The 24,057-nt window shown below is 50.1% G+C and overlaps 1 protein-coding gene across 1 annotated transcript; it reads right to left on the bottom strand.

The window, feature by feature from the left end:
* Window positions 1-2,976: 2,976 nt before the first annotated feature.
* C11H3orf70 (chromosome 11 C3orf70 homolog) lies at window positions 2,977-22,109 on the bottom strand. The gene is made up of 2 exons (XM_086618678.1): window positions 21,932-22,109; window positions 2,977-3,533 (listed from the first exon to the last, which is right to left on the bottom strand). Exons 1-2 carry the CDS (start codon window positions 22,107-22,109, stop codon window positions 2,977-2,979), a joined length of 735 nt encoding a protein of 244 aa, XP_086474804.1.
* Window positions 22,110-24,057: the final 1,948 nt, after the last annotated feature.

The raw sequence follows: 24,057 nt of genomic DNA, 5'->3' as shown, positions 1-24,057 counted from the left end.
GTGGCCGCGTGTGAACCTGGTCAGAGGTAAGTCAGAGGGCTACAGCCAGCTGAATCCTCTCAGACATCAGCCTGGGCTTCCAGCTCTTTTCCCTGCTGTCCTTCCCCCTGAGTGGGGCAGCCTTTCTTCTACAGGTGAGGGAGAACTGGGCTGTGAGGTGTCACACCAGCCCCAGTACTTACCAGGTGCCCAGACCCAAGTGGGTTATCACATTTCTCTGCCTAGCACTGGGTGCCTGATTGAGGCGCTGCCATCGGAAGCTGTAAGTGACCCTTCCTTTGCTGGGAATATCAGAATGTTTCACTCTAGTATGGAAAACACACAGGTAGTTTGGAGAAGCAGAACTTCAGTTGTTGAGTATTTTATTAAAGAGGAAATATACACACCTCTCCCTGGCAGAGCGGAGCGAGGAGCCCAGGGCACGTCTCCCACAGCACGTCTACGCCGGTGTTTGTGCAAAGAAAAGTCACGTTTCTGCGGGGAGCGTGTTCCTGCAGCGGGGCGCGTGCTGGAGCGCAGCGGGAAGGCTGCGGAAACGCTTTCTAGAACTAGCCCTGTCCCACACCAGGCTGCTCCACTGACGTTTGACAGGTACAACGGAGGGAAGAGGCAACTTATTGTGCTTAAGACATCTGAACAAATCCTGGGTAGGAGACACTCACAGCTTGTGCATATTGCTAATTACTTACAGTTAAGAGAGAACGTATCCCGACGACAGCGACAGGAACCCGCGAGCCCGCAGGATCTTATGGTAAGTCTTGGTCATAAACACCCCACTGAATCTCACTCCGCTCACAGCCTGTGCCCCCTAAGAGCAGGAGGTGGCGGCAGCTCCTGCTCGCTTGCAAACACGGGGAGCTCCTGCCACGTCTGAGGGTCCTGATGACCCTTCCTGTGCCCGGCGCCCGCGGTGAGGGCTGGTGAGGGGGACCCTGTCCTCGGGAAAGGCCTTGCTGCTGCTAGTTCCTTGGGAGGATGTATCTGCCAGCCTCCTCCCGGGAAGGAGAAGCTATCTCTGGGAAGAGAGCTGAGGCATGCCGGGCACAGGAGTGAGCTTGTTCAGCTCTCCGCTCAGATTATAATTGAAAGATTAAATATGAATAAATGCTGTAGGTTTATACGTAATGCTTTTCCTTCTACCTATGGAATGTGTCTGAATGGTCAAAAGACACTAAAACGTTGTTAGAAAACTTAGTTAACCAAGAAAAGACAAGCCCACCCTTAAAAAGTATAAATAAATCCTATTTAGTTTTACTACTGCCTTCGTTTAAACGCCCTCAGAAAAAAACCAGCACATTTTCAGGTGCCTTGTGAGAATGTATCTGTTCATGCAATGGCCCAAGTTCCTCATTTAACAAGCATTGCACGTTTTTATGTAAGTCAAAACTAGAAAACCTATTAACTTTTGCCTGAAAGTGTTAAGTCTAAAAAGTACAGTATTACTTTATAACCATTTATGGTAAACTCCTAGCACACGCATGTGCACGTACACACACTGCTGCCTAAACGTTTTCTAAAGATACTGATTACAAAGTGTATAAAATTAGTAGTACATTGTCAGGATACAGTGAGAGAGATGAGCCATCCTAGAACACGGACTATAATCTAGTATCAATCACTAAACTGTACACGTTTATACAGCCTGATATTCACCAATGACTTCTGAAACGTAAACAGCAAACACACAAAGAAATTCAGTAACGCTGTTGAAAACACAGTTATTACTGACTCCAACTGATCCGAGCTGACCAAAATTTTCGGAGAACGGTGTTTTTGTTTCGTCAGGCAGGGCTAAAACCAAACCACCAGTGAGACAGCTGGCTCTTACCAGCTGCGTGAGGCAACCCCTGTTCAGAATCCGCTCTTGAACTGGGCGCAGAGGAGCGGGAGCCGAAGCTTCCTCTCTCCGCTGGAACGACTGACCTCCCACGGGCACCTCCACACTGTCCCCAAGCTCTGCCGACACAGTGGTGTGGCTGATAAACTTTTTTTTTAAAAATTTTGTTATTCTTCAGGCAAATGCAGGCCCTGAGGCCATTTGGTCCTGAGTGCACGTGTCCGGCACCAGACAGCACAGGAGGAAGCAGCAGGCAAAGCCGAGGATGGATTTTGTGTGTTTGGAGGTAGTCGCTTCCTTCACCTATCGTTTTACACCCCAGTCCAGCATGGTATTAGTTAGACCACCACGCTTCCCCTCTGCCTGCTCCCCCTCCTGCCGAGCTGCGAAAGCCAGATCTCCTTCCCAAGACCCATGTAGAGAAAAGGGACCAGCTGGATCCAGGCAACTGATCCCCCTCCGGAGCAACAGTCGCCTTCTCAGGAGATTTCAGAGCCTGACCTAACTCAGCAGACGCTCGGTGCATAGCCTGGAGAAAAGTTGGAGGCACTTTGTGCATTCTCTAACCTGCCACACCAACCCGCTGGAAGAGCGGTGCCGACAGCCTTCGGGAAGGGTCGCACCAGCACGAGAGGAAAGGATGGACAACGCGCAAGGACGGAGACGGGAAGAGCCTCTCGTCGCCGTGCCTCACGCAACCATTTGAGACAGGATAAGGGCAACTTGGTTGTGCTGCTGGCGGGCGTGCTGCACCAGCTCACCCTCTGTGCTTGGAAGGCCCACTGCAAACATCCTGACAGATGGAAACATCTCGAGTGGCGCGTCCTTGCATGAGAAGTGGTGTATGATGTAACCCAGACCAAGAAAAGGGCCTATTTCAGCTATAAAAGTCTAAAGATTTCTCACTACCTTACTTGTAGACGTGGGAGATCTGATCAGGCTGAGAACATGTTAAAATTGCTCCGGCTGCTGCTAGTTCACCAACACGCATGTCCCCTGACCGCACTCCCATGAGGAATCCGAAATATCAAGTGCACTGGAAAAAAGGGATTGTCAGAAAAAAAAAACAGAAAATATAAATACTACAAAAGCAACGTTACTGAGTGGGAACTGGACTGATCTGGTACCAACTCACTGGATCACACAGTGGTTTCTATAGTCTCAATCACCTCCATTTCGCACTGCGAGGGTGACAAGAGCGGGCATTCGTCTGGTTCCCAGCTGCTATCCGGACTGTAATCTTCTTCTGAACTTAGCTCGGCCACCCCCTCCGTGTCCTCGTCACACGACTCCACGTAGTGAACCCCCACCGCATTGATGCCGGAGTCCTCGGAGCTGGAAGGGGAGGAGCAGTGATCTGTTTTTGGCGTATTGCTCTCTTTTGTGATTAAGGCATTGCGAACGGGGACTTCCTCGGGCTTCCCCTTGTGGGGCGGGGGGGGAGGCTGCCTCTGTACGTAGCACATCTTCCCGTTGATGCATTTCACGCGGTAATTGTCAATGAAGAGGTCTGCGATTGTGCAGAACTGCGGGGAGTCGGGGGGCAGAGGGGGCTGGAAGACGGGCGCAAACTTCAAAAAGTGTTCGGTGAGCGAAACGGAGATCTGGATGGTGTTCGTAGACTCCCGGGGGCGAACGGGTATTTCGGTGCTGGGAAGCTGCTCTACGGGTGTCATGGGCTGATAGACATATTTACCTGCGGGGAAAAGAGAAAAGCAGCGTTTAAAGATGGTTATCTTTACGTTGGAAACAAAGCGATGGCATGGCGCTCGCCCTCGGCTGTTAAGAATACCCAACGCTTCCCTGCAGTCAGCAGCCACTCTGTTTTCAACAGCCTCAAGGTGCTCAGTCCTCTCCTGGTTTGGATTCTCTGATGCATAATACCATAGGTAAGCACAACCCAGTCCAGCTCCTCTCCCTGCCCCTGCTTCGAAGATATCCATAGGCTCCACAGCTAAGGAGTGGGACAAGTCTGCCTGTGCCCCTTTCCAGGAGGCAGAAAACTGGAAATTGCTCAGAGTCTTATTTTTTTTACTGAACACAGAGCAGTTCTAGCTTCCATCTTTGCTACAATGATCTAAACATCATGATATTACTATTATTCCAAATGACAATGAGTCTCCCTGCATGCGTTCCCGTGTTCTTTTTTCCCGGGGACTAAATCACGTTTGTCTGTGTTATAAACCAGAGGTTCATACATGACTGCAATTAGAATTTTAAGGCAGAAAATAAGGGAATTCCTAAGCCACAGAAATGCTTTTGGCATCTTGATTATCTGGTTAAGTAGTAAGAAAATAGGATTATGTTGGTTGTACAGAGCTGTACCAAATATGAACTGGAAATCTTTACTAAAAGAAATAAATGCAAGAGCAGAAAATCAGTACTTTGTTAGGAAAAAACTGAGAAACCTGAGGCTACGCCCAAGACTGTAAAATGCTGCATTTTATTTGCATGAAGCCTCTGAAAGATTCATGTCTCCCCAGGGGCTCACACGCTACGAAAGCACGAATTTCCAGAAGACTTGCAAGTAGTGGGGCTCTCGGAAGAGTTTTGACACACAAGTTGCAAAGGCAGAAGAAGTATCAAAGCCCCGAAGGACCGTTCTGATGCTTGAAGCTCTCCAGGTGAGGAGCAGAAAGCCACCAAAGTCTCGCTGCACTGATGAACCCTGCTGTGCTGCGACGAGGTCTGCCACACAGCTTTGTGTTTGCAGCTCAGAGGTAGGTGCAGCCTTTTTTCCCCCAAATTACCCATTCCTTTGGAAAACTGGAGCAGCGATTGCGTTTCTGCTCAGGGAGAGCGTGGCCTGGGATAGCAGAAGGGCTTTCCTCTCCCCAAGGAAGGGCTCGCTCGCCCCGCAATAAAAAAATCCTATCCTCAGCTTGCAAATCCTTCCCAGAGGTGGGAAGAGCTCTGACTGCAACGCGTTCCCAGCCAGCGTGGCAGTCGGTGCCCCAGCTGCCTGTTGAAAGCGCCGGCGATGGGACGGGCTCCGAGATCCCAACTCTTGGCTGCAGCAGCCTCTGGGGCGTTGAGTGGCTCTGCCAGCCCTGAGGAGCCAGACACAGGCTGTGCTTTGCCAGCCCGACTCCGGTACGTCACCAGGGGAAACCTCGAGCGCCGGGGAAGGCTTTTCCCACCCCTGCTGCGCTGCTGGTGTCGGAAGGGAAAGGGTCCGCGTGAAAGTCGGCTGCGCTCCTCTGCTGGGACTTCAGACCCCCCATCACCGAAGGATGGGGAGAACAGAGGAAGCACCACAAAGCACAGAGCTGAAGGAAGAGCTCAGGGCAGCGGTGGAGCGTGGGAGACGCGTGCTGCGAGGCCAGTGAACATGGAAAGTGGGCTCGGAGCAACGCGCAGAAGAGGAAAGCCCACCCCTGACATGCCATGGGAGAGAAGAGCCCGCCGAGCCGGACTGAGAGCAGTGGGTGTGCAGGGGAAAAGAAGGTTTTGTGACCAGAGCTGACCAGCTCCCCTCCAATACCTCATCGAGCACTTTTTTCCTGCCATCTATGGAGTGATAATTGTTAACACAGCCACTGGAAAAGCTCAGTGGAAATTAAACAAGCTTTTTTCCCTGCTGTTTGGTTATGGCTGGATGGCAGGAAATACAAAGCAAATCCTCTCCACTTGCCATCTTTTTAACATACCGTGGTCTAGTTCCTAAACTCGCTGTGACTCAGAGGAATTAAGTGCTAGCATCAAACAACTGAACGCTTCAACCACAAGCAGAGCAGAGCTCTTACTCTTCCGGTGCCCTTTGGAGCAGCAGCCCAGATATTTTGGTTCCAGCAGTCATCCAGGGATGGGATCTCTCGGGCATTTTTCAAATCTTGCTGATGCAGCTTCCCTGGGGAGCTCCTGGGGTGGGTGGGCAGACCTTACCGTCACAACCCACTGCAACAGCAGCAGCCCGCGGCTTCCCACCATCCCATCATTTTTCTCCAGAAATCCTTCTTTGAAATTAGTGAACGTTAAACATGCTACTGTCTCACAAAGCGACACAGATGACCGATTAGCTTGCTGCTGGTTGGAATAGTGTCTGATAAAATCCAGCTCATGGAAACCGAAACGCAGCCTACCCTTGCCTGAAACCGCGATGCCGTATTTATTCGTGTGTGTGGAGCACTGGTTGGGCTCCTGTTCCATTCTGTTGACAGCCAATGATAAAAAAACAGATAAAAACCAGGGAAAACAAAATTCTCGACTCAATTTTGTGCCACCTCTATTTGAAGTGTCCAAGGAAGGCCCTGGCGAAGACTGTAACAGGATGAAGAAAAAATGATATCTGCACAACAGGACTATATTTTTCCACTTAAAATAGCCACCACGTGCTGGCAGAAGGCTGGGGGATGCTGGGAGAAGGTGGCAGGGGATTTAAGCCAAGGTAGCTTACAGCATGGACACTGAATGATGACTCTCTGACTTACCCCACCACCCCCCCCCCCCCCCCCAAAAAAAAAAGTGGCGGCGGGGGGAGATGAGGGGTTATTCCGGAGCTGAGCTGGTTGTTTTACCATTGCAGCAGCACGAGGTAATTCTCTGCATGTTTCAAAACTGCCCTGCTGGCACTAATTTCGGGGTAGAAGAAAACAGCATCTCTTCTGTTAACAGAGGATTTCAGATCCCCCTCTGCGTGACCTTATAGTGGCTGAAACCATTTCCTCACGTTCCAAGGACAAGCTCTGCCAGGGTAAAGTGAGAATCACCCAACAGAAAAAAAAAAAGAGAATTTTCTACGTGAACGGATTTCTACGTTTCTTTAGAATTCTGGTACAAGTTTAAGTTTCAGCAAGTTTTAGGGCCAAGCTTGTTTATTTTAGGCAGATTGAACTTCTGTTTTAAAACACGATCAGGTCCTTCTTGAAGGGGTGCTGGTGCTCACAACTGGGACTGTCACACTGGATCACGGACAAAGCTGTGGTTACAGCCTGTTACAACTCCTCACCCTACGTAATGCACATAAAGGCATCAGCCAGGATGCATCCTAGGAAAAACAAATGCAGAAATTTTCAAATAAGATCACCCTCCGTTCCTGCAGCTTGCAGGACTGGTAGGGATGTCTTTTTCACAGAAAATGATCCCAAAAGCACAAGTCCTCAAGTTCTCTTAAAATACAACTTGGTCTGATTGAACTCCCACTGGAATGAACAGCCATGTTTTTGCTGACTTTACACAGCTGGCAAAAGTCTGTGATAAAATAGTATTTTGAGCACCTATTCTGATACATTCCTTTTAATACGCTAGCACGGAATTTCTTGCCTATTTCTTCCAACCAAGCTGGCTGAAGAACTCTGCAATTGAGCTGTGCTGACGAAGGCTCCTGTAAATTACAGAGGTTTGCACAAGTACAGATGCCAGACCAGACGCTGCATCCCAAGATGTTTCCTGGGTCACTTGCCACCGCTGCCCACGTGGGAGATGGTAATTCAGTGAAGAAAAGACACCGCACGTGCCGAACGCACGGGGTTTCATCCAAAGCCCAAACTCCAAATTCTGTGAAAAGCAGTTTTCTGCATTTGTAGAAGTTTGGGAGGCTCTCGAGGACTGCGACAGCTGCTGTAGAGAGGAGTCACGGTTCTGGCTCTGCAGTTCCACCGTCACAGCAAAAGGGCTTGAGGGAAACAAGAGCCCATTCCTCTCCTGGGTGTTTAACAGGAAATGTGTGAATCCAGGCTCTGCCAAAACTATTTTCATGAAATGACCTTAAAGATCGACTAGTTTTTCTGCAGCTACATGCTCGCCAAGCATCATCGTCCAGAAACACTGCACCTCTTTGTCCGATCCGTCACACAGCGGCAGCGGTTTGTGCACAACTAAAAAGGACCGATTGTTTTCCCGTTTCTTCATTATTCAGCTGAGCCTCGTGAAAGCCTAAAAACCAAATCCTCCAGAGAAACTGGCACACGCTAAAGCCAATACCCAACTGCAAAACAACTATTCCAAATGCGTCCAAGGAGGTAAGTACTGGGCAGTGCTCATCTTCCTGCTTCTCTGTTCACGGAAACATGATTTTTATTGCCAAATCGGATGGATGCTGTTCACCAAAGCCTTGGCTCCACGCCTCCAGTGCCACCTGCCAGCAGGTTAAGGCAGAATCCTGCAGAGCAGTGAGCTCTATCGTCTATCAGGACCTGCAGATCTCGAGCAAACTCATGCAATTTGGAAAAGATTTTATCCCCAAAAGTAGACACACACTTCCATATAATATATATATATGAAGTCTGCAGCATCGATTACCAGAACTATGTGGTTGATTGATCGGAAGCTGTATTATAGTGTCTCCTGCTTACAAAAAACAAATATAAGCCTTTAGAAGCAAGCCACGAGGCCGTTTCTTTCCGATTTTTTGCTAATTGAGCAGTCTGCATGCATCCTCACCGAAGAGACACAGCAGCAATTTCCGTGGCTAATACAAAATAACTTAACCATGAAATAAGCAGAGGTGCTGCTTAAACATTTTATTCTCCACTTCCCTTCGTCCCAGCATTCTAGTTTACCTCTGACACTCGTTAATGTGCTTGGCATATTAAAAAAAGAATAAATCCATCTGTGAGCAGTGAGGTTTCTCATGACAAAGTCTCAAGACTTACTCTCTCAAAATGCTGCCTTGAAGGATTTTTTCCTAATAAACAACACCAGGAATTGCAACGCAGTTCAGAAAACAAGGTAAGGCTGCTGTGGATCTTCAGTTGTGGGTCTTAGGAGTCTAAGTCAGCGATAAATAGCGTGTATATTTGTTTGCATGCAAGACATCTAGACATCTTTTAACCGAAACATAAAAGCTTTTTTCATATGTATTCCTCCCCCTGCAGCTGCTTGGGCAAAGATTTCTACACCCTCCAATCTGCCAGCTCATCTACTCTTCAAAAAATGAGCCAGGTTTAATGCAGACCTGCTAACCGTGCGCTATTTAACCATAACCTGGCTCACTTTAACCCGTAGAGCCCAGGAACTGCTCCCAGGCACCTGAGCTGGCTGAGCTCTCATGGTGGAGGCACCTAGGCAACGTGTGCTGGAGGAGAACCAGCTCTGATCTTGCTTGCCTTTGGCTGTGACAGATAATCTGGGGAGGCTGAAGCAGTGACCTCGACTGTAGGATAAAGCACACCAGCTGACGTTTAGGCGGCTGTGTGTTCCCACCGAACAAGGGCACGCAAAGCGTGTGTGTGCAGTCAGCATCTGTGGTTTAACAGCAGAGAGCTGCTCTTCAAGAGTTGGTGACTTGTTTCTGCTCAAACCTACGCCTTTGTAACAGCACCGGTGATCTCTGGTCACAAAGTCAGCCGGGATCACTCCAGCCACGCAAGGCTCTCCTACAGCCACAAAAATCAGCTGACATGGAGGGAAATCCATCCTACTATGAGGAACATGAAAAAAATATTTCTAATTAAAGACCGCACAGCTTTGAAGGAGTGAAGGCAAAGCAAGTATTCATAATGCATGTGTAACAAGAGACAGTATCAGCTTGAAGAGCTTCTGCGTTAGTCTAAGGAGAGTTCACAACATGGGGGCTCTTCCACATGTGTCTGCGTGGGGAAACCTTGGAGACTGGATTCTCAAGCACTGGCTTTCTCCATAGCAAAAAATGGAGAACTACCAAGCGTTCTTCCAGTGAGACTTGTTTCATATCTCACCAGTGTGGCAGGAGAGACAAGTCTGTCTCTTCAGGAAGAGCTGACTGGATGCACGCCCCTCCGACGTCTAAATGAAGTTGTCTCGCAGGTGATGACAGCTACAAGCTGGAGTAGTGTGTCGCTGCCTGGATTGGCACAGTAGCCCAAGGACAACGTATAAACTGTCAAACACCCAGCTGGCTCTCCACGATCCCCGGGGCAGTGGGTGGCACAGGTGGCAGACAGCTCTGCTGTAACAGCCCAGCCCGTGATCAACCCCAGCCCGTGCACAGGAAGGAACCGAGTATCCTTTCACCATTGGCACAGCAGAAAGTCGGGCAGACAGAGGGTTTTCCTCCTTTACACGCTAAAGCAAAGCTCGCTGCCCGCAATCTGGAGATGTATATTGAAGGGCACTCAGCATCCTTAAGCCTGCTTGAGGTACCTACCACACCTTTTTTTCAGAAGCGTTCTGCAGAGCAGAAGGGTCATCTGAAAGCGTGATGCTGCTCTGAGCATCTTCCTGGGGATGCTTCCAACCCCACAAGCTGCAACAGCAGATAAAACAACTGCCTCTGGCCTTCATCCTGCTTTCCCTCTCCGGTTATACGTACAGCTTGGGACAACAAACCTTTGCAAATAAAGATTGGCCTAACCATAAATATTCACCGAGGACTAGAATAGCTTCAAATTACACTTTGCTTAGAGCACAGTAATAGCTTTTGCAGAGGGGCGAGAACAAATGGAAGGAGAAACCCAGAGTACATTTGCAGATGGCACATGTGCAAAAACCACTTCTAACCCAGTTCCCATTTCTTTCTATCACACAGAATAGCCGTCACGTCGTATCTAGCAAAACACCATGGGCTGTGTCAGGAACGTGAGACATGGAACAAGCCACCAGAGGGAAAGAAAAATATTTCAAGACACTGAGGCACTGTCAGATTTACAGTACAAGCTCAAGGAGAGTTGAACGGTGCCATTGGTGGCTATAATGAAGCACAACTAGCTCGTTGATGTTGAAGGAAACTCCATGTATAAAGACATGCAACACCTTAACACAAGTGATACTTTCACCCTGCGCTTCTTCCAAACAACTTTGAAAAAGCACCAGGATTGTTCAAATAAATTTCTAGAGCTGGGAACGCAAAGAGCATACAGCACACTGCCAGTCCTTCTGGCATAGCTAGGAGACACAGTAAGGGATCACAAAAGAGACTCCAAGGATGCAGGCCAGCTCTGAAAAGGACCATCAGCTATCCCAACACCACCATAAAAGAAAAAGTAGTCATGCAAGAGGACCTTAGCAGTCTGGAAATACCCTGGGAAACACAAGCAGGCTCTGACTGAACCAACACGTATCGTTACAATCAGCACCTTCTCTCAGAAGCACCCACACCAGAGCACTGACAAACCCGTCCCGTTCCCAACCTCATCGAAGCACAGAAAAGAACCGGTCTGGCAATGTTCCTGCAGTGGCTCCCCCAGCAGCGATTTGGTACAGTTGCCAGTTCTCTCCTCAGGGGCAGGAGAGGTGTTCCCTCTCCTTGCTGTACAGGAGATGACAGTTGTGACAGCCCTTGACTGGAGGAGCCATAAGATTTTCACAGGAAACCAAGAAAGAGAGGTGAGGAAAAAAGCAGAAAGTTTTTCTCCATCAAATTTGTATTTTCATGCCTTTTTGTCTGGTTTTAAACACAAAAAAGGATCGTGATGGTACACGCTGTGAGCTGTCTAAGCCTGTCTGGGTTTTCTACGCACACCACTTAAGAACAGGTAACTCAAATGCAAACAGACCCTGGAGCTTCCTTCTCTCATCCCTGCTCTTTCCTCTCGTTTCTTACGTGGAGTTACCAGACTTAAACAAAAAGCAACCCTGGAGGCTTGAGAAATGTTTCACACAGCCATAAACCCTCTTGAAGGGGCCGTATTTGCTTACTAACCATCGTAAGGGAACGTAACGTCGACACCCAAAAAGCACCGAGCAGCGCACGCCACACGCGTGTTCTGAAAGGAGCGCTCTCCTTCCGGTACCCGTGAGAAGTGCCACGCTTATCCCAGCTACGGCCAGCCCCAGCACAGCCCCGCACTGGGTTATGAGAACACACGGACATCGCAGCGCAGGCGTGGAAAAGGTGATGGTCTCAGGTACCTCCACGAGCGCAGCAGCTAAGTGCTGGCCATCACAACCCCAGCTCGGAACCCAAGGATGCTTGCCTTCCAACATCCCATTACAAAGCTACGCCCAGAGGGGAGAACAGCCACTCTTTGCATGTTTCCTTGAATAATTTTATTCCTGACTTCCACTAGATGTTTTTTAAATTCAGTACAGAAAATAGCAAAAAATGGCTTAGTGCTAAATATTTATTCTACAAAGCCATCCCTGCGCACCATCTGCTCGAGCCTCAGCATCCCATCGTTCTGAGGCAGACAGTCAGCGTGCTGATATGGTAACAAAGAAGGATAAGCACGGATCAGTGTCAGAAGCTACCTAAAAACCGAAGGCATGTCCTGGTATGGAGAAATCACAGGCACTAGAGAAACAAGACACAGTCATCTTGCAGGTGCGTAACACATGCTGTCCATGAGCCCCTGTGTGCAATGGGAATGTTCTCCTGTGCATGCTCGAACAAGCAGAACACCTCATGAGTTCTTGAAGGGAAAGTCCTCTCTAAAGGACTGTACCATGCAAGAGAGACCTAGAGGGGACAGTAGGATGGTTTTTGTGGCTTGGAATAGATGCTGCTTTATGGCTGCAGCTTCTTTTCCAGGTGGGCTGCCAGGAGAAACAACGGTGTATGTGATGTGCTGTACCTGTGCTGCTCCCTTTTTGTTGTCAGAGTACAGGGCCTTCTGCTGACATGTCATCTGCGTGGTGGCCGTACCAGAGCACAAGCCTTCTGGGCTTGACAGACGACACATTCTTCAACTTCACTGCTGGGAACAGTATGCTTGTTATCAATACCAGCCATTCTTTTAACCCTCTGCCTGTTGCTGCCTCTGGTGCCTATCTACGCACGTTTCCATTCACGCTTCGTTCAAACTAACCTTTGTATTTCTGTTACAAGCCTCTACTGAACCCATTTCTGGAGAATCTAAGGACTACTCTCCCTACTTCTGTCCAAAATACATCACCACGCAGAGCTGATGTGTGCAGGTATGGGTGCCCACCCTTCCCTTGGAGGGCTCTGCATGGAAAAATAAAAGACCAAGTACCACCCTCGGAGGTGGAGGAGGTGGGCCATCACGCCACACACTGCCACCATGGACAAATGGCTCAGAGCAGCTGGACAGCACAGATGGGAGCAAACTCAGCACTCGCTGCAGCAGAGGGGTAAGCGAACACTGAAAGAGGTAAAAGCATCACCCACAGTTCCACAAGAGGGCCAAGATCCCGCAGCACCAGCCGAGGTCTAATGGCACAGGGTAGGAACAACAAAGAAAACGGTGTGTCCTTTTGCCTGCCTTGCCTGAAGATGGGCTAATGCTGGTGGACTGCAAGAGCTGGCAACACTGATGGCATCCAAGACTTTCAACCAGGGACAAGAGGCAGTTGTGAGTGAGTACAAACACCTGGAATGTGGCTCAGGACAAGCAAAGCACTAAAAATCCAAACTTCACGAGGTGTGAAGCAGCCAAGCACCCTGCCTGGAACGGCTGTGGGTGTGCTCCAGCACCGGCGTCGCGCAGCAAGAGGGACGATGACGGAGCACGGTCTCGCTGGGCACAGCAGGGAGAAGGTGCCAGGGCTGGGTGCGAGTACACAAGCCAAACAAGTTTTAAGAGCACTCTCAAGCTCCGCAGCCGCCAGTGAGAACAAGGATACAAATGCTTGCCTCTTGGTGAAATTGTTTTACAACGTAGGTTATATATAAATTCCAACTGTTACGTTGCCTAAATTAAAGTATGGCTATATTAAAAACAAGGCCCAGTTGCCAAGCAATCAGATTTTACTTGCCCAGTAGGTTTTTGACTTCCATCTAGGTGAATATACTGAACTATTGGCAAAAACATCTCTAAATTGCACCAACTGCACTTCTTGAATTCTGTGATCAGTCACTACACAAAGATTGACTAGTGGAAGAATCAAAGCCATGATGAAAACATACTCTGTATCTCGTGGACAGATAAATTCACAGAGGTGCTGGAATGAAAACCACAACACACTAAAACAGGGTCACTTTGTATGCAGAGAGAGATACGTATATATATATATGGACTACCTGGAATCCAATCTACCATCAACCAGCTTTTTACATGTGTATAAGCGTGTGCCATCCATCAGCAGCTAAGCCCACACTGTCACAGCTATCATTCTGGAACATCTACAATGTTTGCGAGTAGAGCATTTTGCTTTTTGTCCCTTCTAGAGACAAAAATTTCTGGTAAAGCCTCACCAATGTGCAGAACTAAGTTACCAAGGCTCGAAGTGAGTCATGAAGCGTAAGGCAGCGTTGGTTAAATTGAGAGCCGTTACATAAAAACACCCCAAGACGTTCATTCTCTACAAGCCCAGCTCTGCTGGTTGCATCCACGTGAGCAGCAACAAAACAAATTCTTGATGAGCGCACAGGTGCTGCCAGGAAATCTGAGGACCCATGCCAAGCACCTGAAAGCCCTCTCCTCTTTAGTGCTTCCAGCAAACCTGAGCACACAGTCAGCCCTACAGACCTGCAGCATGGGAACCAGGAAGACGACAATCTCGTGACTCAGTTTGTCTCATAGGGCAACGCAAGGATATGACCACGGGCAGTCTGAGACATGAACCATCATCCATCAGCGACTGTGTAGGAACTGAGCTGGAAGGCACTGCGGTCATGCACTTTTGCAATCAGGCGCTCGGAGTAAGCACACTCGCAGATTCAAGCTGGCAAACAGATTTCCTCCCCTGCGGAGTCCAGGAAGGAAGCCACGCACTCGCCACAGGCACTGGACTCCAGTACAAACTTTATCTTTGAGCTGTTACTCTGCGGTGAGAAAAGTGCCTGAAGCCTTTCACCAGAACAAAGACCTCTGTGCAGGAGCAGAGGGCTCAGCCTTCACCACGAAGCTGTTGAGAACATCCTGAATTCACAGGCAGGCATGCCAAAAGCTGACGGGACACAACATCAATGAACTTTTCCTTCGGAAGTGCTTGCTTCCGGTAGGAAACATCCACAGCCTTGTCATTTCAGGCTGGTCCTGAGCAGGCTTCATGAAAACAGCAGGTTAACCCTTCAAGCAGCCCTGGAAAGTGTCGTTTATCTGCAACAATCAGAGGCTCTTTCCAGCAGATAGCTGAATTCTGGGCAAGCAGATGTAATTCTTTGTGAATCACGCTCCTCAGATGGACAGACAGATTCCAAAACACAGCCTCGTCACGCCTGACAAACAAGAGGTTTTGGCTGGCAGAAAGCATTTTGGTACACAAGGCCCCTTTTTCTCAGGATTTATATTCAATCCTGTACGAGGCATAGAAGAGTTAGTCCGACAAGGTGTACTCATAGATTCATGGTCTTTCTAGGTTGGAAAAGACCTCAGAGATCATCCAGTCCAACCGTCCCTAATCCCCCATTAAACCATATCCCTAAGTAGTTCGTCCACCCTTTTCTTAAACACACCCAGGGATGGGGACTCAACCACCTCCCTGGGCAGCCTATTCCAGTGGCTGACAACCCTTTCAGAGAAGAAATACTTCCTAACATCCAACCTGAATCTCCCCTGACTAAGCTTATACCCATTTCCTCTTGTTCTATCGCCCATCACTAATGTAAAGAGCCCTTCCCCCACCTCCCCACCATCCCTTCTCAAGTATCTGTAGGCTGTAATCAGGTCTCCCCTCAGCCTCCTCTTCTCCAGGCTAAACAGCCCCAACTCCCTCAGCCGCTCCCCATAAGTTTTATTTTCCAGCCCCTTGACCAGTTTAGTCGCCCTTCTTTGGACTCGCTCCAGGAGCTCAATCTCTCTCTTAAAGCGAGGGGCCCAAAACTGGGCACAATATTCCAGGTGTAAATACTCACAGCAAGTAAACTGAATTCCAAGTTTTTCCTGGCATCTGTTGCTGTTAAGTGATATCAGGGGCGTTTTTGATAATAGCAATAGAACATGCGTGTCTCTAAACACAACGGCACGACAGTAAGGATTTCAAAATGAATGCCAGCAGGTCCTTTCAAAGGCACTGGTGTTCCCACAGGGTTTGATGAATCTACACGTGTTGGTTCTCCTTCTGAGGAGAATATGAACTGTACGTTCATACTGCGATTTGGGGATTCTAACTAAAACCAGAGCAACAGAACGCAATCCAGGTCCAGAACGGTGCACCCATAAAAACCGGCGGATCAGGGTTTTCCCTGAGAGTTACACTTCAGAACGTATTAAGCTGACATTCTTTCCTTCGCTGTGTACAGCTTAGTGAAACGAAGCCGGAATATCACAGCTCTTCAAAATACAGGTGAAGAGAAGCTCTTGCACAGCCACAGGCAGCAAATCCTCATTAAAAGTGTTTTCCCGTTACAGGCTGGGAAATCCACCTTTCGGCAGCTCTCGCCTCGTGCTCTGTGTCATGCCTTGCTTCCGCACAAACGCTTTGTCCAGGCACACAGACCTAAACTAGATGGATGTTCAAATCCTTTTCACAGCAAAAGCAACTGAAAAACACCTGTTTCTCCTAGGGTTTGTAGTCATCCTCCCACCACGACAAGGTTTGTTTGCAGAGAACACCCAGCCCCGGAGCTCCCAGCCCCATTGCTCCATTCCTGTTTAGACAGTTTTCCACAAAGAAAAACATATGAGCTACTCCAAATATTCAGTCTCAAAATTTAAAACATAAGCACGTTACAACTCCTTTTTCATGATTATCCGACAAGTCAGCTGTCAGGATGCAGTTTTGCCTTGTGGAACGGCACTGCTGGAATTCAAGTAGCTGTTCCTAGTGCCTGGCTACTTCCAGTAAGCTCCAGTCTACACCACTTTTGCAGACAGAAGCTAACTCAAGGTACACATAAAGCACTGGTACGCTACTGCCCTTCTGCTCCCTCCTGGATGTGGCAAAGAGTTTCTTAGCCACCAAAAGCCAACGTAAAGAAAACCCACCAGAACAAAAGCAAGGCTTTTGGAGATCTACAACAGATGCAATGCTGCAGAGCACCCCAGGGCTTATTTCAAGATCCCCTCCAGGGTTGTAGCTGCTTCTCTAACACAGAGGGATCACCAGAAGCTGGCTGGCAGGCAGACACACCACCTCTTTAGATCCCCGAGCTCTGTCACGGCGCACTTGAGTACCTTCAATACCATTTTAGCTCACTTACCAGTGGTCAGTTACGGGAAAGAAAGGCTGCCTTGCTGATTCCCCGCTACGGTTCTCGCGTGCAGACCGGGGTCTGAATAATTACACGGGCTTCGAAGATTGCCAGAGCCCCTGCTGCTAGCTTCTGTCGCTCGAGAGGTGGGAGAGACACCACAGAAATGCTCCTCGTGTGCACAGAGCTACTTATATGCTGCACACATCACTACGTGGCAGGGGAAAACGCCGGCACCTGGGGCCAGGGTGTGCACACTGCCAGAGGACAGGGAGGAGATGCGGTGTGACCCACCACGACACATCTTTACACCTCTGGAAGAGGTGTAATCAAGGCTGGACTCAGCAGAGAGCTTTCACCACCTTTGTGGGACAGAAAGCAAATGTTTTTATTTAAAAATGTGATAAAATGAAACCACTGGTATTTCGTGTAGAGAAGAACATAAGAAACAAATATCTGCTCAGAGCGCACACAGGTGCAGAGGCTGTACTGGTTTGCCTCACTCCCTGGCAGCAGCTGTGGGAGACGGATAATCACCTCTCACTGCCCAAGCACACAACAGAGACCAACTGCAGACCCTAAACCATGATGGGCTGGTCCATCTCCGGGGGACCTGCCGGCGCCCGAAAAACAGACGCAATGAGGAAGCGATGGAGCTTGCTCTGGGAGCGAAGGGAATTCCTGGGCTCCCTGTTCCGCCGGCAGACGAACCAGAAATGTAAATATACTCTGATTCTGCGTCCCCAGAATACGTGCTGGCACGGCCAAAAGCAGCGAAGTCTTTCTCTCCAGAGCCACCCAGAAAACACAAGCCTTTCGTGGCGTGCCACCCATCATATAAACCCGTTTTCCCCTCTTGGCCGAGGAACAGCGGTTCGTGGGGTTCCTTGCCAAGCCTGCCTGACCTGGTGCAGAAACTGCCAGGTCTGGATCTGAACTCAGGACACAACAGTCCCAAAATTCCGTGATGCACACCAGGGAGCAGGAAGCTGTTACGAGGCACACCTGCAAGCGTTATACACCACTCAGCAAAACGCAAGGGCGGGGGAGCATTTGTGGTTTTTAAAACCTATACTGCCACCACAATCTTTTTACACGATCTCTCAGCCTAGCAACTGTTTTCCCTTTCCGACCACCCAAAGGAGACCGCACAGCTTTCACCCATGCTCGGTTTGTTTTCTTGTAAGTGGTCCAAATAGCTGAATCTCACAAAAGCAGTGGGACTGAAATTTATTTGCCGCATTTATTTTTCAATACAAGACAGGCGAGAGGCTTTCAGTAACTAAAAGCCTGCTTTTTTGATGCTGAACCAGGGGGAAAAAGAAAAATCATGGAAAGGCAGCACAATTATTGTGTATTGATACAACTGCTGTTAAACGAGTACTGTGCAACTATTACTCATAACGTATTTTTGATAACTGCAACGTAATGCACTTAGAGTTTTGCAAGGTGTTTACCATAATGCAAGATATTCAGATGAAAAAATGAACACCGTTGCAACAGAATACCCTATTTTTGCACCGTCCAGCGATGAAGCCAATCTTGTCGTGGTATCAAGCGTGATGCTTTCTCTGGTGAGCTAATTCTTAGGAAGTAAAATTAGCAACACACTGTCAAAGTCCTGCTGCCAGGAGAGGTGTAACCCCAAGGATCTGATCCCTTCTGACAGAAGCAGGTACCACCACACAGCCAACAGCCTCGCACGCGGCACCAGTGCCAATCAGAGCTGCAGCTCTGATCCAGAGGTGAGGAAAGGAAAGCAGGCACCTTGCTGCAGACCTGCCTCTGGCGCATGTTTTCTCTGACTCCGGAAAAAGTAGATGTGAGTAATTTCAGGCTCTCAACCTGCATCTAATAAACAAAGCCCCGCAAGGCTGTCAGAGGGGAGGGGAGGAAGGCTGTCACCCTGGCACGGGGAATGCACGCAGGGATAGACGGAAAGGGCGCAGTGCGAGCAAGAGAAACGTGTCATGGGACAAACGTAGGGGCTGAAGTCAAAACAGCTCTTGGGCCAACACCTTCTTCCCTGTAGGGAAAAGGACTCCGAAGGCTTCAGCCCTCATCCCACTTCCACGTGGAGACAGGACTGGGCAGGCGCACGGGTACCCAGCAGCACACAGGGAAGGGTGCTGTGCCCACCCTCCGGTGCTGCACGCCTGCTTATGGAGGGTTTAGCTGGATCCAGAGCTCCCCAGGCAGGGAGGCCACATTAGAGAATCACCTCCCATCTCCCAGGGAAATCTGCTCCCCCCCAAGCCCCAAACAGATTGAAAATGACCTGAAAGAAACTCCCAGGCTTAAACACAGAAGTCATACAGATACCCACAGCACTTGGGGTCCTCGGAGGCGTTTGGATGCACTAAACACTCTCTGGGATCTCACCTGCCGGCTATTATTGCCATTTCACGGACACAGAAACATCGGGGGTAAAGAGAGCACTTAAAGTACTGCTCACTTCAGAGCGTGCCAACAAAAACGGCTTTGGGGAATGCAGACGAGGTTCGTTCTCAATTATTACTTCTATAGCCAAGTGGCTCCGCAACGCTAAATTGCTTCTGTCACTGAAGTAAGCAGTTATGATCCTGAATACACATGAGGAGACAATCTACTCAGAGTGGTGGTGAGTTTTTGCCTTTTTTCAGTGTAAGTGCACTTTAACGGAGCTGACGTTCTCCAGGACCTTGGACACTGCTGGAAAACAATACTTCAAAGGCCGTTTTAATCGATGTAGAGCTTCCTGTACCCCAATAGAGCTCTTAAGAGTCACAGAAAACCACTGTCCAGAACCCTCTGAGGATTGCCAAGTCAGTACTACAGCACTGCGCTTATGGAAGATAACTCCCAACACTGCTTAATTACATCCCTGACCTCTATACAGTTTTCCATTACAGGCCTCATTCTTACCCCTTTTAAGTCCAACCCAACTCATTCTGCAGGAGCAGGATACAAAGAGATCCTTAGTGCTGAAATTTGCATTAGGAAATAAGGGGGCAAGAAGGGCGGAACTCAGAAGATTAAACGAGAAAATGAGGTATGTGAATTCCCTCATTTAAAATCACAGTATTGGGGAGCAAATGTATCTCCAAGTTTCCTTAGCCAGACAGGAGGAATTAAGAAGGAAGTCTGTACTTCTTGCAAAAGCTGTAACTGTTTTAAAATCTTATGATTGCCACAGGGAAGCTAAGGGTTGGATGGGATCTCAAGTGGTCCTTCCAAGAGGGAATCAGCTCCATGTAACTCCTAAGAGACACCAGTCTAAACCTCCCTTGAAGGTCTTCAAGGACCGTGATTCCTCACCTTCTTAAGTACTCTGTTGCCTCGCTTCACTTCTCTTCCTAGTTAAAATGTTTTCTAATAACCAAACCTAAACTTTCCTTGCCACAGGTACGTGACAACTGGTTATCTTCCAAGCCTGAAGATACAATGTGTAGAGAAGGACTAGAACACAGCTTTCTTGGCAAGGCTGCCTTTACACCGTGCGAAGCTCACCTCCCCTCCCTCCCTCAGTCTTTTACAGCCCAAGCAACCCCTTTGCTTTTGTGCCCCCTTGTAAACCCTATTTTCTAAGCTGACCACTGCCGTCTCCTACAGAACCTCCCAGATTCTCCTTCAGCTTTTCAAGTGCAATGCTCAAAACTAAGCCCATCAGTCTGGTTTCATCGTTACTGAGCTGAAGAGACTAATTAAATTGCACGCTCGCCATGCTCCTGTTAACGCATCCCCAAGTGAAGGCTCGGGTTCTGGGTTTGGATTTTCTACCACAAAGGCCTCCCGCCGCTGAGGCACGCTCAGTTTGCCAGCCATCCTAATCCCCAGATCCTTCTCCGCAATGTCACTTCTCCAGGCGTTCCCAGCTCCACAATTGGCTTCCCCTTCCCAGGGCCATCCCCAACTGATTTCAGGTAACACCTCCAGTTTACAAACACCATTTTGAGCTCTGACCCTGCACTCCAGAGTGCTTATAAGCTCATATATCTTGATGGTGACCACAAATAACCGAGACCAGAGAAATTCTGGAAGAGTACATCTAGGTCATAACTTGAGGGCTTTTGTGTCATCGATGAAATGCCAATGAGACATCCCTGTCCCTGTGCAGCAGGCGACTATGGCACCTTCTCACACAGCCAGTTGTGCCACCACACAGTGCTCATTTCAGGGCACGGACAGAAAAACACACTGTTCTGAACTGATTTCAAATGAACCCCAAATCAAGGCGAAATTCCTAGAATGTGTATTTAATTCAGATGGAAGCTCTCATCCAAATAAAAGGTGGCTTTTTAGGCAGCCCCCTTCTGTCATTTAGCAAAATTTTCAAAGAGCGTGTGTGAGGGTGAATCCACGTAGGAGATTAAATTACAAGGAGAGATGGTGACAGACTTAAAAGGAGAACGGGATGTCAGGAGTCAAGGGACATCTTCAGCAGCACCAAGCAACCCTCACACAAGGGTCCAACTTTAACCCCGACCATCCAGGCTTTAAGAGCTCCGAAACGCAACACGACCTAAGTACACAGCTCCATCACCATTTCCTGACCTCATCCCGACACGCTGTTTGGAAAGCCTGCTCTTCAAGGCTATACGTGATTAATTATTCATCAAACTATGTTTGGACAACCACGGTTCAATCCCAGCCTCCATCATTATACACATCAGTATCTCGAATACAGATATTAAAGTCGTCGGGCGCCTTTTCCACCGAGTTGGATCGACACCGGATTTTGAAACGGTAACTATCTGCTGTACATATCCCAAAGCAGCTACTTGGCTACTCAAACGCTTTGAAACCTGCAAAAAGGAAATAATTAGAGCTGAGAACGAAGTAGCTGGGGAAGGCTTCCTCTGGTGAGAAGGGGAAGGGGGAGGCAGCCGCCAGCGCTGCATGCACCTCACCCTCCGGCCGTCACCCGGCTCCGAGGGGTGTCCGGGCGTCGGGCCCCGAGGCAGCTCTCCCGAGCACCGCCGCTGCAGCCGCCCCGCCCGGGCCGCCCCTCCGGGAGCAGCCCCGAAGTTCAGGGTCTCACCGGAGCGGGCTCGGCCCCGGGCTCTCCCCAGCGGCCGCGAAGCCAACCGCGCTGCCGCCCCGCCGCCGGGGCAGGGACAGCTCCGGGGGACGGGCTCCTGCCTGCCGGCCGGCCGGCACCCGCACCGCGGGACGCGACGCGACGGGACGGGACCGTCGGGACCCCGCGCTCGCTCACTCACAGTGGCACCATCCCAGGTGGCAGCACCAGTGGAGGCGGAAGCAGCGGCCGTGGCTGTGGGTGGCGCAGAGCGAGAGCCCGTCGCAGGGCTGGAAGTCGGGTCTGCCCGCGCAGCTGCGGGCCAGCGCCTGAGCCTCGTCCAGCTTCTCGCTCTTCGCCGCCGCCGCCGCCCCGCTCATGGCGCCGCCGCTCCGCCCGCAGCCCCCGCGCCGCAGCGGCCAGGAGGAGGAGGTGATGGTGGAGGAGGAGGAGGAGGAGAAGGAGGAGGAGGAGGAGAAGGCGCCGAGCCGCAGCGGGGACCGCCCGCCCGCCCAGCGCCGCGGGGGCAGCGCCGCGGCAGGGCCCGGCCGCCCGCTCCGCCGGCTCCTCCCCGCCCCGCCCCGCCCCGGGACGGGCGAGCTGCCGCCGCCGCCGCCCGTCCGGCAGCACCGCCCGCCGCCCCGGCCCCCGCCGGCCGCCCGCGGCCGGGACCGGGCAGCGCGGAGCCGGGCGGGCGGCGGCAGCCCGAGGGCACAGCCGCTCCGGCAGCCAGGCGGGCGGTCGCGGCGTGCCGAGGTCAGCTCACCCCTCGGGCTGCCCGGCGCAGCTCCGCGCACCCCGGGAGCACCAGCTCCGCCGCGCCGAGGTGTAAATTTTCACCCGTTATGAGATTTTAACCCATTTCCCCCGGCGTCTTGTAGCAGCGGGAGCACACGTGCGTGAGCGGCGACCGGTCCTGGCTCCCAGCAGAGATAAGCAATGCCAGAGGGCCGCGGTGCCAAGGTGCTCCTGGCACCAGCCAGCTCCCCGGAGCGTTTCCCTCTCGCCCTTGGCACGGCAGGGCGTGTGGAGCTCCTCTCTGGACCCCACTGGGCTTCCTTCTTAAAAAAAAAAAAAGGCACCCTTGCATCCAGACAGCAGCCTCCAAGGAGTGTGAGGAGGCAGCAAGCAGGCTAATTACGTGATCGTAGAATCATAGAATCCTGGAATGGTTTGAGTTGGAAGGGACCTCAAAGATCATCCAGTTCCAAGCCCCCTGCCATGGGCAGGGACACCCTCCACTACACCAGGTTGCCCAAAACTTGGGCAGGTACTTGATCAGGTACAAGTGATCTGGGGTGCTCCAAACATTTGGCTCTTGGCCGTTTTATGAGACAGGTGGACACAGGTCGTCCCCGCAGTGCCCAAGCTGGCGGAGCAGGAAACTGAGCTGCTCGCAGTGTTGTGGCCCGTGGCACACGCAGTTCTTGTTTAGTCCTTATTTCTTCACACTACTTATTCTTGGGTCGTCTCATCAGGTAAAAACACTTCTTTCTGAGCATGCAGTGATTTTAAAAACACTGATAAACTTTGTCTTCCATTTTGTAAAATAATCAGTAGATATAATTTTGGTTAATAGTGATATGAAGGCGTATTATTATTTTCCAACATCGTATCTTTCGGCCAAAGTTAAAGTTTGGATTTATCTTGAGCTGTGCCTACATTATTTGGTTCCATAAGTGTAGTGGTGGGCTCGTTTCCCTGTCATGTTTGAAAGTAAATTGTGCTTTTATTGCCCCTCTGCTCAGTACTAAGAGAGCTGAAGTCAGCTTTCTGTTAGAACAGAAATCAAACTGCTCATTTTCGTAGTCACTTATCTTTGTACAATATTCAATAGCTCTTTGTCAGAAGTAGTCAAACAATACTTATTTTCCTGTGTTCTCCAGAATATTCCCAGACAGTTCCTCTGCAGTCTGTCCTTGGGATAGATCCCAGAGGTGTTCCCATGCTTTACACCCTCCTGAGTGAATCATTTGCTTCTTGCCAACAAAAAGAGCTTAAGAACCACCAAGATGTAGGTGTATCGCTGCGATCAGCTACACATTTTACGGGCAAAACCAAGGGTTATGGGACATAACTGCAGAGCAGAGAGGTGCACCGAGACTTGGAACCACCTCTGACCGTCATCCCCGACCCGCAGCACAGACCAGCTCCCTGCACGGCTGCTGGCCCTGGGATGTTCCACCGCTCGCACCAGTGCTGAGCCAGGCACAAGGCTGAGACCAAACCTGCACGTACAGGTGAGCAGCTCCTACCCCGTGCACTGCCCTGTCTCCTGGTCAGGCTGCCAAACCCGTTTGCCATATGCATTTACGCAACACTCCCCAC

The sequence above is a fragment of the Tauraco erythrolophus genome, chromosome 11 (genome assembly GCF_009769465.1).
Source record: "Tauraco erythrolophus isolate bTauEry1 chromosome 11, bTauEry1.pri, whole genome shotgun sequence".
Taxonomy (NCBI): domain Eukaryota; kingdom Metazoa; phylum Chordata; class Aves; order Musophagiformes; family Musophagidae; genus Tauraco; species Tauraco erythrolophus.
This window is presented reverse-complemented; position numbering and strand designations above follow the sequence as displayed.

Coding starts and splice junctions, on each gene's coding strand:
- C11H3orf70 (XM_086618678.1), bottom strand. CDS start 22,109: ATGAGCGGGGCGGCGGCGGCGGCGAAGAGCGAGAAGCTGGACGAGGCT. Junction 3,534..21,931: donor CCACCTGGGATGGTGCCACT/GTGAGTGAGCGA, acceptor TTTTCCCCGCAG/GTAAATATGTCTATCAGCCC.